Below are 15,506 nucleotides of genomic sequence, written 5' to 3' on the forward strand. Positions count from 1 at the left end.
AGAGTTATTGTTGCTGTTTAGAGACAGAATTGCTCAGATTTCGAAAAATTGGATGCTACAATTTGAGCAAGTCCAATGAGGATGTCTAGAGTACTGCCTGTTCCATCTATACTGGATTAGTTTACATTATTGCAGCCTGAGGATGTGGACAAGTTGCTTTAAGAAGTGCAGCCAACCACCTGCCTCCTTGTGCCTTGCCTATCTTGGTTTCTTAGAGCTAGTCGTAGGGAGTAGACTGGGTAGGTTCAGGGACTTCACTGGAGAAGGGGTAGATGAAGGAGGCAGTGGTCTGTCCCATCCTTAAGGAGACCTCCCTGGACCAAGAAGTGTTAACAATTATTGCTGCGGAGAATAGAGAGTTGCCAGTCTACTTTCAGGCCTGCTTGGAGGAAACTGATTACTTGGAGACATTCAAGCCTGGCTTTAGGTCTGCTTGTGGCACTTAAGCTGCCTTAATCACCCTGGTTTATGACATTTGTCAGGAGAGATTTGAGGGGAGTATGACCCTGCTCATTCTCCTCAATCTCCCAGTGGCTTTTGATACTGTTAACCATAGTTTCCTTCTGGAGCATCTCAGGGAGGAGGTGGGGCTTGAGGGCATTGGTTGCACTCCTACCTCTAGCGCTGTTTCCAGAAAGTAGATATGGGGGGCTACAGTCTGGCATGATGGGAGGTTTCCTGTGGTGTCTGTCCCACTGGATTTCATCTTGCCCCAATGCTATTTAACATTTATATGAGGCTTCTGGGAGCTGTCATTAGGAGATTTTTGGTGAAGTGCCATTAATAAGCAGATGACACCCAGATTCTAGTCCATTTGAATATGGAGAGGAGGTTGAGATCTTAGACTGGTGCTTGGAAATTCTTATTGGGAGGACACCAGCATGCCCAGGTGGATGTGTTACCTGTCTATAATTGGCATCAACAGTCAATATAGGAGTAGATGAGAGATAATCAGTGGTGGCCTAGTATTAGGCTTGGACACCCACACCCCCCCCACTACACCTGAGAAGCTGATGCGATTCCAGGTATCTTAAGGTTACATCCCTTTGTTTTTCAGCCTCATTGATACTTGAAAGCTCAGGGTATTCTCAGATTCCCTTCTGTTCCCAAAAGGGCATGGCACCCTAGCTTGCCAATTCACTTTCAGAGAGTCTTCCTTTGAAACTTACACCACCCTGTAAGTTTCACCCTGGCAATAGAGCTAATAAGCCTTTAAAAGCACTCATTTATTCAAGGGGAGTTGGGTGGACTCACTGATGGGGTGAGATGGTGGGAAAAGCCAATATGGTTTGTTTTGTGTTGTTGTATAGATCAGATTGTGACCTCAAAGAGTTTTACATCAAAACACAACCTATCAACAGAAATCATACACAAAAAAACCTGTTTATCACAAAGGACACCTCAATCCCATTGTGTGTGTGTGTCTGAGTACGGAGGGCGACTCTTCTTCTCTGGGCCTCTGTGTCTGTCCTGCTACTTTCGGACGCTCTCTGCCTGTATTACTCTATGTGCATCTTTACAGGACGCGTGACTGCGTCTCTCCACGACACAGTCTCAGAGCGTGTGCTTCGCTGGGTGGGTGTGTATACACACGTACGTGTGTAGCTCTCTCTTCCGCGGAAGTGTCTTGCCAATTGGCTGGTGGTTCCGCGAGTGCGTTATGTGGGAGCCTCCTCTCTGCTCCCTGGGCAGACAGTGCGCGCCTTTCTTGTCCCGTTTCGCCCCCTCCCGGCCCTCTGTCGGAGAAGACGGTGGGTGGTTGGGTGGCGGTGGCGGGGAGAGATCTGTGCGCCCGAGGCGGGTGAGGAGACTGAAGGGGGGACGGGGGCGGAGCCAAGGCTGCTCCTGCTGTCTGGGCTTGATGGATGAGACGGGGGCTCCCGATGTGTGTCTTTGAGAGCGAGGCAGCGAGACGCGAAGGCAACGCGTGTTCCTGTGCTTAACCCTGCCGGGCGGCCGGAGCTTCTTCCTCCTGCGACCCGGACAGGCGACGAAGGCGCGAAGTGGAAGCAGCAGCAGCAGCCGGGGTCGCCCGCCTGCGCCAGAAGGCAGCCTCTCCACGCCGCCTCGGCGAGCGCGCCGTGCGATCATGTGCGGGGCAGCCCCTCGCTAGCCAGCGCAGGCAGCATGGCTCCCGTGAAGCGAGCGGCGTCGGGCGGCGTGTGGCTGCGGGCGGGAGCCTGCCTCTTGGCCTGGGCGGCCTTTTGCCGGGTCCGGGCGAGCGCCTGTCCCGCGCCGTGCGCCTGCAGCGGCACCACCGTCGACTGTCACGGGCTGGGGCTCCGCAGCGTCCCCAAGAACATCCCGAGGAGCGCAGAAAGGCTGTAAGTGCTGCGGGGCGGGGCGGATCGCGGGCCTGGGAGGGGGAGACGTTTGCGACCCCGGGGGGTCCTGGGGGTGGCCCCTCTCTCGGGCAGGGGCTCCGCCGGTGCCGGCCGCCACACCCCCTCTCCCGCCCTCACAATGGAGCCCCGCCGCTTAGGATGTGCCACCGCGAGACGCGCTCAGACGGTCCGAGATGGGGGGCAGACAATGCTCCCTCTGGGGGAAGTCGGGACGTGGGGAGGGAGTTGGGTCGGGCTGAGGCAGCCGCCGCAGATCCCTTCGGAGTCTCCGGGAACAATCACTCGATTGCCTTTGTTAGGGAACTGCGGCGCGCGCCCGTGCGGGTGTGCCCCCCTCCCAAACCATTGGGTGGGTGTATAACGTCTCCCCAACCCACCCCGCCTCTCACACGTGCAGCAGAGTCCGGTGGCCTGCAGGTCTGGGTCAGGTTTAGAGCAGCGCGGGTCGGGGGGGGGGGATTCCTGCTGGGCGCGATCCGGCCGTTGCGCTGCGCCTCCTTGCAGCGCGTGAGATGCCCGGGACCAGGCTAACTTTAGCTGCACGAGCTGGCTGCTCGGATAGGTTCCAGAAACGGGGAGCACGCACCGTGGACGCGTATGTGTGTGCTGGCGCGTTCACGCGGGTGTGAATCTCCTGTGGGCCGGCTGGCGGGGGCTGCTTATTTTCTCCACTTATCTGCATGCAGTGTGTGTATGTTTGTTCGTGTTCTGTCCGCTCTAGTAAGACTCTCTGGGGAAACTGCCTCCTCTTCTGTGGAGCTAGATGGATGCCTTTTTGGGGGCCCTTCCTTGGAAAATGGGAGCTTAGGAGTGAGAGGAGAGGGTCAAGTCCTCTTTAGGAGCGTAGCCCCCTTCCCTACCCCTTGTATAACTGGCCACTCCACGTAAGTGTATCTGACACGATAAGGGTGCACCCACGCTATGCATTTATTTCCCCCAAACAATCATGGGAACTGCAAATTGCATACCCCGAGCTACAATTCCCAGCACCCTTAGCAAACTACAGCTCCCAGGATTCTTTGAGGGAAGAAATGGACTTGAACTGTGGATGCGACCTTTGAGACATAGGAGCTCTGTGGAGCCGGAGGAGGTGGGTGTGGAAGATGGAATCTGGACCATGGAGTCTTGAGCGGCAATCTTCCAAACCCCTACAGGAGGGGGCTTGCTGTCTCTAGCCAAGCCTGCAGCCCTGGTGGCTGTCCTTTCCCATCTCTCCCTTTGCCCCCTCTTTCGACAGTTTAATGAGGGGTGAAGAAAGAGGATCCATGGGGGGGGGGCAGAAATCCTCTCCCCATGACCAACCCTTCCCACTCAGGCAATATCCATGGCAAAAGCAGAATACCAGGCAGATAAAGGGGAGATCAATTGGGGAGGGGTTTGAACATGGGGTGGAAGAGACAGACAAGGGAATGGCAGCCCAGGCACTCTGTGTGCCTTTCATCTCTGCATGTGAGGTTCTGAATTATCCAGAATAAAGGCAGGAGGGGAGGGGAGGGAATGGGAGCTCAACTGGAACAGGGGCTGATCATTAACGCACACACAGACCCCTCCTCATTACACACTTACTTAATGCTGGCTGGAATGCTCCTCATTCCTCCTCCGCAGCAGCAGCCTGACTGTGTCCATTGCTTTGGTGGGGGGTGCAAAGGGAAGTAAAAAGCTGGAGGGGATGCTAAATAATTCACCAGAATGCAGCACTGGAACGTGCTGTTTAGGCTGGGGGGAAACAAGGGGGCTGAGTGGTTGGATTTATTGCAGTCAAGCAGGATATTCCCTCCTTGCACCTCTTAAGGCCTTGCGATTCTTTCCGTTTCTTTTCTGCTTTTACGCTGAAAGCAGCTAGAAACGGAACGGACAAAGTCAGTAGGAGAGAGTCAGGACCCTTGAGCCTGCCTTGCAGCTCCTGTGCAATTGCTGTCTGGGCTCCCCCAGAGCCTCTGCTCAAGCCCCTTAATCTCTGTTCCTAGCCTCCCTCCAGCCTCTCCCAACCTGGCGCTCTCCAGATGGCTTGGACTACAACTCACGTCAGCCCCGGACAAGCACAGCTTGTTGCGGTCCCAAACATCTGGAGGGGGAGGAAGGCTGACCTACTGCTCTCCCCACCACCCAATTTGCTGTCTCTTGATCTCCTCTGAGGAATGTCTCCCTCTGTCGCCAGACAGGCTGGGACGGGGCTTCATGTGCAGGATACTCTTTCAGATTTATGCTTGACTGCAGGGTAACCTAGAAAAGAACGGGGGTGGCATGTGGTGTAAAATGTGAATGTGGAAGATTCCTATGAGCATCAGGTGCAGCAGAAACTTGGTGGGCAGCGGGTACGCTCCTAACTGCCCAGAGAGATCCTGAACCTGAAGTTAAGCAACTTTGCATAAAAGGTAGTACCATGAATATTCTCGCAGCGGGTAATTATAACAGTTTTATTTAGATGCAGCCCTTTTCCTGGTCTCTTGTGAGGGTAACATTTTGTCTCTGGTCGGTATGGTTCAAGACAACTCCGCACCAAGGCACCAAAGCTTTCCTGCTTCTGGATATCATCTTTGCTCTTGTCTGAGCTCATTATTGGGCCAGGCATGGGGATATGATCCATCTACCCAGCTCCAAGTGTGGCAGTGGAGTGGGAGGACAACAGCCCCCCCCCCTTGAAGTACTGCACATTCTAAGAGTTTCAGAAGCCATATCCCAGGTGCTAAGGCAGGCCTGGTCCGTTGTGTGTCGTGAGGATCTCCTACAAGGCAATCCACCCATTCCTATTATCATTTCTTCTACAAACCAATTAGTGCCCTCAGAGTGAGCCTAATTAGGTCAGGGCCCTGTAGATGCTCCTATGCACAACAAAGCAAGCTTGGTGAACTCAGTTAGTAGCACTGCGGGACACTTTCTTTAAAAGGGCACCTTCTTTAACAGCATTTCCTTCTCTGGCACCTTAATCACCTTCATGGAAGTTGTTATCATGGCACAGCCACGGGGAGCTGCTTTGTGAGTGTAGAATGAGGGTGCTGCCCACAAGCACGGAACTTGGCTCAGATCTGAAATGCCAGAACACTAGGAAGGGCTACCGTTCCTGTTTTGACAAGAGGGACCTCAATTGTCACTCACAGTTGGAGCACTACTTCTCATGGCCATCCTACTTCAGAGGTGGGGAATCTTTTTGGCCAAGGGGGCCAGATTCTTTATCTGTCTCACTCTTCCATGGACTAACTTTGACAGGTGGGCAGGACAGCCTATTGAGAGGGTAAGACCTACCCACTCTGTATGGGCATAAAGAGGGATACATCTTCCCTTAGACTGGCCCCAGAAGTTTTACCGACATCTCTCCTTGAGAAAGAAATGGGATGGGGAACGGTGTTAGGATTACAAAAGCACTGAAAACTTCCTTCCACCATCTGATGAGAAATCTGACCATTAGATATCTCTAACTCGGTTGGTTAGAGCGTGGTGCTGATAACGCCAAGGTTGCAGGCTCAGTCCCCATATGTAGCAGCTGCATACTCCTGGACTGCAGGTGGTTGAACCAGATGATACTCAAAGTCTATGATTCTAATCCAGAGGCGTTACCTTGCCCTGTTGATCCCAGCCAATGATTGGGTGTGTACACACTGTGAAATAATGTGCATTCAGTGCTGGATGCCGGTGCTTTTTCGCAGTGCTGCACATAGAATGCCATTCCTGTCCCACACTATATGGCAACCTAAAGCACATTCTACCAGAATGGTTATAAACAGTTTTGTACCAAGAATGCGCTTCCCAAGTGCTTGCATCATGCATATGTGCACAAGAGAGCGCTTTCTCAGGTCACCTGTTGGGGCAGGCGTACTTGCTGTTGCAGGGCTGCCCCCCCCATCAAGCTCACCTTCTCTATGAATGAAGGAAGCAAACACGAAACAGTACAGCAACCTAGCTATCACTTTATACCCTTCTACATCTTCTGAATATCATCATACCAGCGTTCAGCCCCTCTCTTTCAAAAGGCGGTTAAAAATATTTATTCTTTGAAAAAAGGTCTGTGGAAACACTTAATTGACAGGAGAACACTATTGAGCACTAGTCTGAAAACGTGCCCACCTGCATGTACAAACAGCATTCAAAATTTGCCAGGCACCAAGCTCATTTTGCACCTGGGTATCAGCCACTTGTGATGAAGTGAAGGTGCCTGGGCGCTAGGATGTCTCTAGACATGTCCACCACCTGGAGGTGCATGCCTGGGAATCCTTGGGGCATGACTATTTTCAAACACTAGCAACATGTCCTTTAGAATTCTATCTGTTATATTTTATCTGCACAATCAGAATGAATTTCAGGAACCAAAAAGTCGTATTGAAAAATACAACTTTTGAGTTGTCTAGCCCCTAAACGACAACTAGGCATTCTGTTTTGGTGACTGTAACCCTGGTTTAAGGAACCATTTGACACCTAGCATATATATTTGAGTTTCTAACACTGTACAAATAGCACAGATGATAACTGCCACTTTAAATAACATTTGTTGTGTGAAGGTGTGTACAATTGTGAACCATAATGTACAAAAGCCCACTGTGTGTGTGTGGGGGGGGTGGAATCCCTGTGCACTTCAAAGGCTACATGTGTGTACACAACCATAGAAGAGAGGATTATAGTTGGTTGGTTCTGATTCGCTCCAAATGTTCAAACTTCCAAGGCTCCTTTGTCAACAAAGAGGATTGAAACACAACACAGTTAACTGAATGATGTGGAATGATGTATGTGCAGAGAAATCATTTTGTCACACAATTTTGGACAAATGATGTCTGGTAACTCAATATTTGAAGAGAGAATTACACATTTCAGGGCAAGGTGTAAATTTTATGCATTTATTTAGTTAATTAGGTGTTCGTAATCCATGAAAGGTTTGGATGAAAAATGATGGCTAGCAGCTTTATTCACTTTAATATATATTTGTACAATCCATCCTAAGATTCTTAATATATGCTAAATCTAATATTTAACTGTTAAATGCATTGTAATTTATTGTAATATGCTTATGAAATAAAGGTTTTTTTCTTCTCAAACAGAAACAAAAAGCACCACCACATGGGCAGTATAAATTTGGTAATAATGGATACTGCTGGAAGCAATTCCTGTGATCACAGTGGCACTTTCCCCAGTTGCTGTAATTGCTGCTAGTTGGATCTGCAAAGGCCTGTTAACATGCTATAATGCCCATGAAGATTCATACTTTGAAAAAGAATGCAGGTGTTCATTCTGAGTAGCAAATGTGTTGTAGAAATCAGCCCTTAGACTGATGCGATGAAAAGATGGCTCAAGGCTGAAGGCTAAAGGTATGGTGGTACAATTCAGACATCATGTCAGGCCATGCTTAATGAAGTTTAACCATGGTTTGTCTTGATGTCTGAATTGACAAACTCAGTAGCAGCTTGTGTGGTGGGGAAGAACCATCCTCTTGATGATGGCATTGCTACTGCTTGGTTTGGTTTGGTGTGGGTTGGCAGTGAGGTTGGGGATATGTGGTTGCATCAGTGGGACTGCTGCCACCCATCTCAGACTGCTTCAGCTGCAGCCGCACATTCCCAATCTCGCTGCCTCTCTATCCTGGCAAAAAGCAACAGCACGAATGTTAGATGGTGGCTTCAAAGCTCCACCTCAGCATGTACTCATCTACTGGACAAACCATGGCTTTGATCTGCCAGCAACCAGAATCAGAAACATTGATTTGAAGTGGGCTGTTAAACCATGGCCTGGAATATTTATATTGACAAACCATAGTTACAACCATCAGTCTGTCTATAGAGAGGTTGCTTCACCATGGAGACAGGAGTGAACTTAGGAATTTATGAAGCTGTGTGTATGTGTTGGGGATGTGTGTGTGGGATAACAAAAGGAGACAAGCATTTCTACATCATGATTTGCTTGTTGTACATTTTGAAGCTTGAACTGCAGTTTGAGTTCTAAGCTATGGTAAGCACAATCAATGGTTTGGAGTGATATCTGAACGGAACCAATAACTCTTAAGTTGGTTTCCCCTGGTCCGAGTTTTGCGTTTTTGCAGTGGAGGAACAATCTTCCCTTAATGGTGACACACTGAAAGTTTGACTAAAAATGGCTCTTCACCATTTAGAAAGCTGCTGAGCCTTGAGCAAACATTTTGGCCATCTATGAGATAATATTCACTTCCTCTCCACCCCATCCTGCTTTTGCCTGATTTGAAATCCTATATTTCTCTAGTTCTTTGGGCAGTTGCCACTGTTATCCTGCCTTGGATATTGCTGGTCAGCCAAAACGTTTTATTTTTATTTTTGAGAGAAGTGGCTTCTGATCACTGAAGCTAGATCTCTAGGAGCTACTTACGTATATAAATTTTTGTTTCTCTTTGGCTGTTTCCCAGTGATGGAAATATATGGGACCCACTCTTTAAACCTGTGTGCCATCATGTTGCCTGTCTTTAGAAATAAATAAATCTCAAGCTTGTAAGGGTGTGTGGAGGGCAATATTTTGGCAGGAAAGCAATGCATGTGAGAAGCAACAACAATCTCAGGATGTTGTTATGCCGTTCGGAACAAACTACATTCTGCAAGATACTAAAACCAAATTAAATTGAGTACCCAGTACCCACACAGATAGACATGCATCGAACCAGGCACAGAAAATAAATTAATGCAAACATATTCTATTGGCTAAACACCAAGGACCAGATTCAAACGAGTGGTTTTGCTAGCAGGAGCCCTCACAAGGGCTCCCCCTAGAGCAGTGGGGCTTTCCACTCTCTCCCTGTGTGCCATCTCCATCAAATCAGTCCTGTGGGGGTCGGGATAATCCATTGAACAGTGTGCAGGGGGAGGAGAGGTGAGGTTCTTCTGCTGGGCAAGCAAAAATACTTGTGCTGTTGAAACTGGTTTAGTGCAATGTTGAATTCTTCCCTCTCAGGTTGTATTTAAGAAAGTCATGTTCATTGACTTCAGTGGGTCTTTTCTGAGTAGGAGTAGCATTGAATGCCACCCTAAGCTTTGACTTGGCAGTGCAAAGCTATCCATGTCTATCAGTGGCGTAGCGTGGGTTGTCAGCACCCGGGGCAAGGCAAGTAATTTGCGCCCCCTAACCCGTGGATTTTAGCAGGGGGCAGAGAGCTGCGAGTGCGAGCGCGCCCCCCCAGATGTTGCGCCCGGTGTGGCCGGCCCCCCCTGCCGCCCCCACGCTACGCCACTGATGTCTACTCAGAAGTAAGTCCCTTTGAGTTCAGTGGGGCTTAATCCCCAGTGAGTGGACCTAGGAGTGCAGCTTTAGCCACCACTGACAGGCACAATGGCAGGACACAGATGGTGTGGGAAGTTACACTCAGTCTAGAAGTTCTGGTCAGAAGCAGAGCCTGTGACACAGTATTTTTGGTCTTAGAGGTATGGCATGCATGACGTATGGTGAGTTGACAACTTATCAAGTGAAAAGCGAACCCTTGTTCGAAACAAAACCCAAACATTGTGAAAGGCCCAATTCTTTTAAAACCTAAATGGACAGGAGGCAGACTCACTGTGCTGTGGTGCTCCCCATGCTGCTTTGGCAATGGTGGAAAGGAAACAACCAGGCCAATAGACATGATATCTTTCCTCTGCGGCGTCACCAGCAGAGCAATGTCAGAATGGGAAGTGGCCATTTTTCAGGCGGCCAGTGCATGCATTTCTTCTCTTCGCGTGTTGCCAGAAAGGTGTGGGAAATGACCAGGCTACAGTGACTCCTATGTCCCCTTACTGTTAGGGCAAGAATATACATTAAACCATTATTCAGCCCTGGACTGTCTTTGTTCATGTAAATCATCGTGCTGTGTGTACTTCAAAAGCTTTTCAAGATAAGAAATTCTTCAAATTTCACTGTGATTCACACGGAAGGTATTTGTCTAACTGAGGCCTGTTCTTGATGCCTTAGAACTATTGTTCTCTAAATCATGGCAGCCTGCTGAGAGGACTTGAATATTTAAATGTTGAAATGGCCCACATGTGTAAATTAGGTTTTGTACATTCCGGAAATTAAACCTCATGTAGAAGAGATGGCCTTGTCAGAACAAAGATTCTCATTTGAAATCGGCCAGGCATACCAAAGGATACCTTTTTGGGATACATCAAATATAGATGTTCTTTATATAATGCAAGAATAAAAATACAGAACAATTCACTCCTAAAGCTACCTTATGCCATCAACCAGTGGTTCCCAATTGGCAATCTGAGGACCCCAAGAAGTCTGTGGCACATGCCCATCAACTGGCAAGGATATCCCATTTTGGGGCATCCTGCTCTTGCATGGGTCACATGACTCATGTGAGAATGTGGCCTGGAAGACCCACGATCCGGTTTTGCGTTAGGATGTGTTGGAGGGTATGGTGGCACAATTCACATTACAGAAACTATCACAGTGATATCAGCATTTTCAAAAGTAGGGGTTCCATGGCTTGGCTTATGAAAAACAGGAGGTTCTCTTTCCTTAGTTAATTGGGAACCACTGCCATAGACAATTAAGCTTGTAGGTTCTTCTGCCCTGTCCACATAGCTGTGTTGTGTATCCTCTGAACTCATCCCCATTCTGAATGTATCCCTCTGGATCACGTGGCCTCAGTGCAAAGTCCAGGGATGTGGTGGGCACTCTGGAGAGTCCCCCAAAAGAAAAGCGGGCAGCAGTGATGGGCAGGTAGCAAGGCAAGCGTCTGAGGGATGAAAAACCACTGCTGACCAGGGCAATTGCCCCAGTCTGCCTAATGGAAGGGATGGCCCTTTGGAAGTGCCATGATGCTGCTAAACCTACCACAGGCACCTGGTTGGCCACCATGAGCACAGAATGCTGGACTCAACAGGCCTTTGGCCTGATCCAGCAGGGACCTTCTTATGGTCTTACTTCATGTGTTTTCAAGAGTTTAAAACTGAGCAGCCTCTTCCCCAAGATTCACACCTGTCACTTCCATAGTCTAGCGAAACTATCTTTCCTACCCTTTCCTCTTGTCTTGTATCCCTGCTTCATGGCATGCTGCTTCCCTTGTGCAATATGTGCGCTGCCACAGCCATCCCCTGATCTAGGCAACAGTTGCAGTATGTTCCCGCTCTCCCTTTTTGTCAGAGTAAAGCTGTCTCTTATCATGCGGCTTCACCGTTCCCCGTATGTTCCATTCCAAGTTGCTTGTTGTTTGAATAGTGAAAGGCAGCTGCAGAGACTTTGAGGGTCGAGTGTCTCCTTAATCCAGCATCTCTGGGCGGATTAGGCAAGAGATCCACAGAGTGTAGGATGCTGCTCAAAAGGGAACCATGAGACTGTAAAATTGGAATGGTAAAAGACTGCCTTCTGCCCACATTTAATGCCAGCCGTGCTGCACAGAGCAGAATGGCAGGTGTGGCGCTGGAACGAACCCAGAAGCGTTTCACAGCTTTGGCAGCTATCAGACTCCAGCCTGCAACCTAAAACATAGAAATAAGGTTTTGTGTGTGTACATATAGAGGGGAGGGGAGAGTGTGAGGGCTGAGCATGCTTGGATAGCATTTAGCCACCCAGATGACTGAGGTTTCTGGCCCTTTCCTCATATTGCTTTGGAACTGGGCACAGGATTGCCAATGGCATGCCAGCCGCCTAGGGATTAAGCTGGCATCAATTCTAAACAAGCCGCTTGGGGGCAAGAGTTGGTTGAGGGGCACTGGGATCCTGCTTTGCTAGCACTGCCGCAGCCTGCAAGTTCTGAATTTCTGTGCTTGTTAGTATTGTGCGCCTAGGTAAATGGATCAGATTTCAAGGGAAATTTTTCCTCATTTTTCCCTTCTGTTGCTTTGTGGTACTACCGGGGAGGGGGAGAGTTTGTATTGCAATGGTTAGGAGCCAAGAGAAGGTCCCCTTTCCCAGTATTCACTCACATATGTTCACATTGATGTATTGCAGTAAGCTAGGCATCGCAAGTAGCAAATGAATAACAGGCCCTCTGGTTTCCTATTGGACTTTATGTGAGTGAGTGAGTGAGTGAGTGAGTGAATGAGTGAGACAGACGGACAAGGCAGGCAGGCAAGTACATCTAGCTTATCTAGCTGAAATGGGAGTTCAGATCCCACCAGGGAGCTTCCTAGCTTGGCAGAAGGTGCTCCCGTGTTGAAACAGCGTGGTAGGCTTGTGGTGGATCACACTGGCAGTCATGTTGCATTTCCTTTCCTTCAGATCCTTCCCTGGGTTGTGGGGAATTTGCAATTCTATTCCAGTTTCTCCCTTCAGCTACTTCCCAGGCAGATGCTGTCTATGCATTGCCATGGCAACGCTGTGTTCGCCTCTCCATGGAATTGCATGCTGGAAAAATATTAGTTTAAAAAACTATGCAGTGTTTGTATTGATGGAAGCCGAGGTTGTTAGCAGGGATGGATCATCCCAGGCATGAAGGAAGCCCCAATAATGGGCAGTAAAGCAGCAGGATTTGCCTCCAGGGGACACTTCCCAGCAGCAGGTCGAGAGGCTCCCTACAAATACAATTCTGCCCTCTGCTTTATGGCACATTTTAAAATATAGAGATATACTTGCCTTAAGTGTGCCACAGAGTGGCCCTTGTAAATGTAGCTTAGCTGCAAGTACTTTGAGTAAGTGTGAAAGGGGTTTAGTTATTATTTGTATTTCATTCTTTAGGGAGTTCAGAACAGGATTTTTCTTAGCCCACAAACAACCCTCTGGGCTAGGCTAGGCTGATAAATAGGGATTATAGACTGAAGGTTGCCCACTGGGTTTTATAGCTGAGCAAAGTGATGAGCCAACAGAATTCTTAGCCAGTGAACCGCACATTGTTTCTTAAATGTTTTTTCAGTGCTCTTTCCATTTCAGCAAAAAAAAGTCGCTTGTAGAATAGATCAACAAGCCTTTCCCCAACTTCTTCTTCTTTGAAATGTGTTTTGTCAGTTTTCCTGAAAACATACAAGAAAATCAACATAGGCAGGTAAATAAACACACAACCTGCCCCAGCTCAACTTCCCGAAGCAGGAGCTTGGTTCTTGAAACTGCCTGTTTCAGCTCCATTTGCATCCCCCCAAACTGAGAAAATCTGTTAGTTCTATACTGGCCATGCTGCGCCTTTCAAGACAGCTAGTCAAAGCACATGTTGGCAGAGGGAATGCTGCTACTTAGCCTGGTTTTGTGTGTGTGTGTGTGTGTGTGTGTGTGTGTGTGTGTTTTGCACAGAGAGAGGATCTGGATGGATTTTGAGTAGAGGGGTGGAAACAGTGATCACTTTCCAGGGAGGGATTGCCAAGCAGAAGCAGCTGTGATGGGAGAGCCAACAGAGAAGGCGCTTTCTGTGGGTGGACGGTCATAATCTCTGCCTCTCAGTGCATGTGCATGTGTATGCTCACATGTATGTATGGAACCATTACCAAATAATAAAACTTTTATTTGTATCAGTAATGGATTTTATTACACCTATGGCTCCAGTAAACATTTCATTCATCCAAATTAGCCCTTGGTGATTTCCTAACGAATATTGCGGGCCTATTGTCTGCTGTTCTACCTACAAAGCAGATACTGTGGTCCCCAGACGTGGCAGTTTGTGACTCTGCTGCAGAGTGCGTTTGCTACACCATTTCTTACAGCAACACTACCAGGCATTTCTCCAATGATTTTGAGCTTCTCAGTGAATGGGACTTTAGTTGCTACTTGCAGCAGAAATAACAAGTTGAAAGAAAAGCAATTATCCCTACCATACTCCCTACTTCTATATAAATAAAAAAATTATTATTTTATTATTTATACCCCCGCCCATCTGCCTGGGCTGCCCCAGAGACTCTGGGTGGCTTCCAACACATATAAAAACATAATAAAACATCAAATATTAGAAACTTCCCAATACAGAGGTAATAATTATAATATATTATAATATACAATATAATTATTCGATGTTGAGGGAGTGGAGTGTGTAGAATCCCTATACAGTCGTACCTCGGAAGTCGAACAGAATCTGTTCCGGAAGTCCATTTGACTTTCAAAATGTTCGGGAACCAAGGCATGGCTTCCGATTGGCTGCAGGAAGCTCCTGCAGCCAGTCGGAAGCCGCAGAAGCCACGTCGGACATTCGGGTTGAAAACCAGAATAGTCACTTCCGGGTTTGCAACATTTGGGAGCCAAAACGTTCGACTCACAAGGCGTTCGACTTCCGAGGTATGACTGTATGTGTTTATCTCTCTGCTTTACAAAACCCCTTTCTGACATTTATTTAGTATATTTTATCTATAGTCCGTCCATCCTCAGAGGATCTCTGGGCAGTGCAAATGGTGGTTCTCCCCATGCTATCTTCTGAACAACCCTGTGAGGTAGGTTAGTGTGAGACAATGACTGGCTGAAGCAGGCAGCTCTCCCAACCTAGGTGTGTTCATTATAATGTGCTTCCTGAGAGTGCAGCTGTATACACAAGGCTCTCTGTTATAAGTTCATTATAACATGTGCAGAGAGCCTCACATGTGCAGCTGAATGTGCAGAGCTTGCTATGCATGCACACAGGTCTGGTGCCTGCCATGGCAGTGTTGCTCCCTCCTTACCTGCAGACATTGAGTTCCAGGTAACATTCTAAAAAGGGCAGAAGTTTAGGTCAGAATGGTGACAACAATATCTCCAAAGTCAAGGAGAGTGTTCCCTTGCCCTCCCACACTGGATGTGATCTGTTCCCTACTTTTTACTCCTCACACCAGCTACCTTTGATGGAGTCATTCTTAATAACTCTGGGTTCTGGCACTTGCTGGTTGGCGCAGGCCCTTGGACAAAGCTAGAGAGCCAGTGTGGTGTAGTGGTTAAGAGCGGTAGACTCGTAATCTGGTGAACCAGGTTCACATCTCCCCTCCTCCACATGCAGCTGTTGGGTGACCTTGGGCTAGGCACACTTCTCTGAAGTCTCTCAGCCCCACTCACCTCACAGAGTGTTTGTTGTGGGGGAGGAAGGGAAAGGAGAATGTTAGCCGCTTTGAGACTCCTTCGGGTAGTGATAAAGCGAGATATCAAATCCAAACTCTTCTTCTTCTCTTCTAGAGACTGTACTTGTAGCTGTTAGCCCAGAGCAGACAGACAAAAAGGCAGCCAGCTGTAGAAAGGAGCTTCGGTCTAGATTGAGAAGACCAACAAACCTGAAGCATAGCAACCTTTAGTTTCTCTGTTTTGAAGTGAAAAATTATTGGGCTGAGAGCAGGTCTCCTGCAATGTGGTTTAGAGCAG

At 48.2% G+C, this 15,506-nt stretch overlaps 1 protein-coding gene across 1 annotated transcript in view; it reads left to right on the forward strand.

The window, feature by feature from the left end:
• Window positions 1-1,758: 1,758 nt before the first annotated feature.
• The window catches only part of SLIT1 (slit guidance ligand 1), a 120,125-nt gene continuing 106,377 nt past the window's right edge, over window positions 1,759-15,506 (forward strand). The window contains exon 1 of the mRNA XM_083443783.1: window positions 1,759-2,324. Coding sequence (XP_083299909.1) covers window positions 2,128-2,324 — 197 coding nt within the window. The 5' untranslated portion in view covers window positions 1,759-2,127. The remainder of the gene's footprint in view (window positions 2,325-15,506) is intronic.

Source organism: Podarcis tiliguerta (assembly GCF_965153285.1).
Source record: "Podarcis tiliguerta genome assembly, chromosome: 5".
NCBI lineage: Eukaryota > Metazoa > Chordata > Lepidosauria > Squamata > Lacertidae > Podarcis > Podarcis tiliguerta.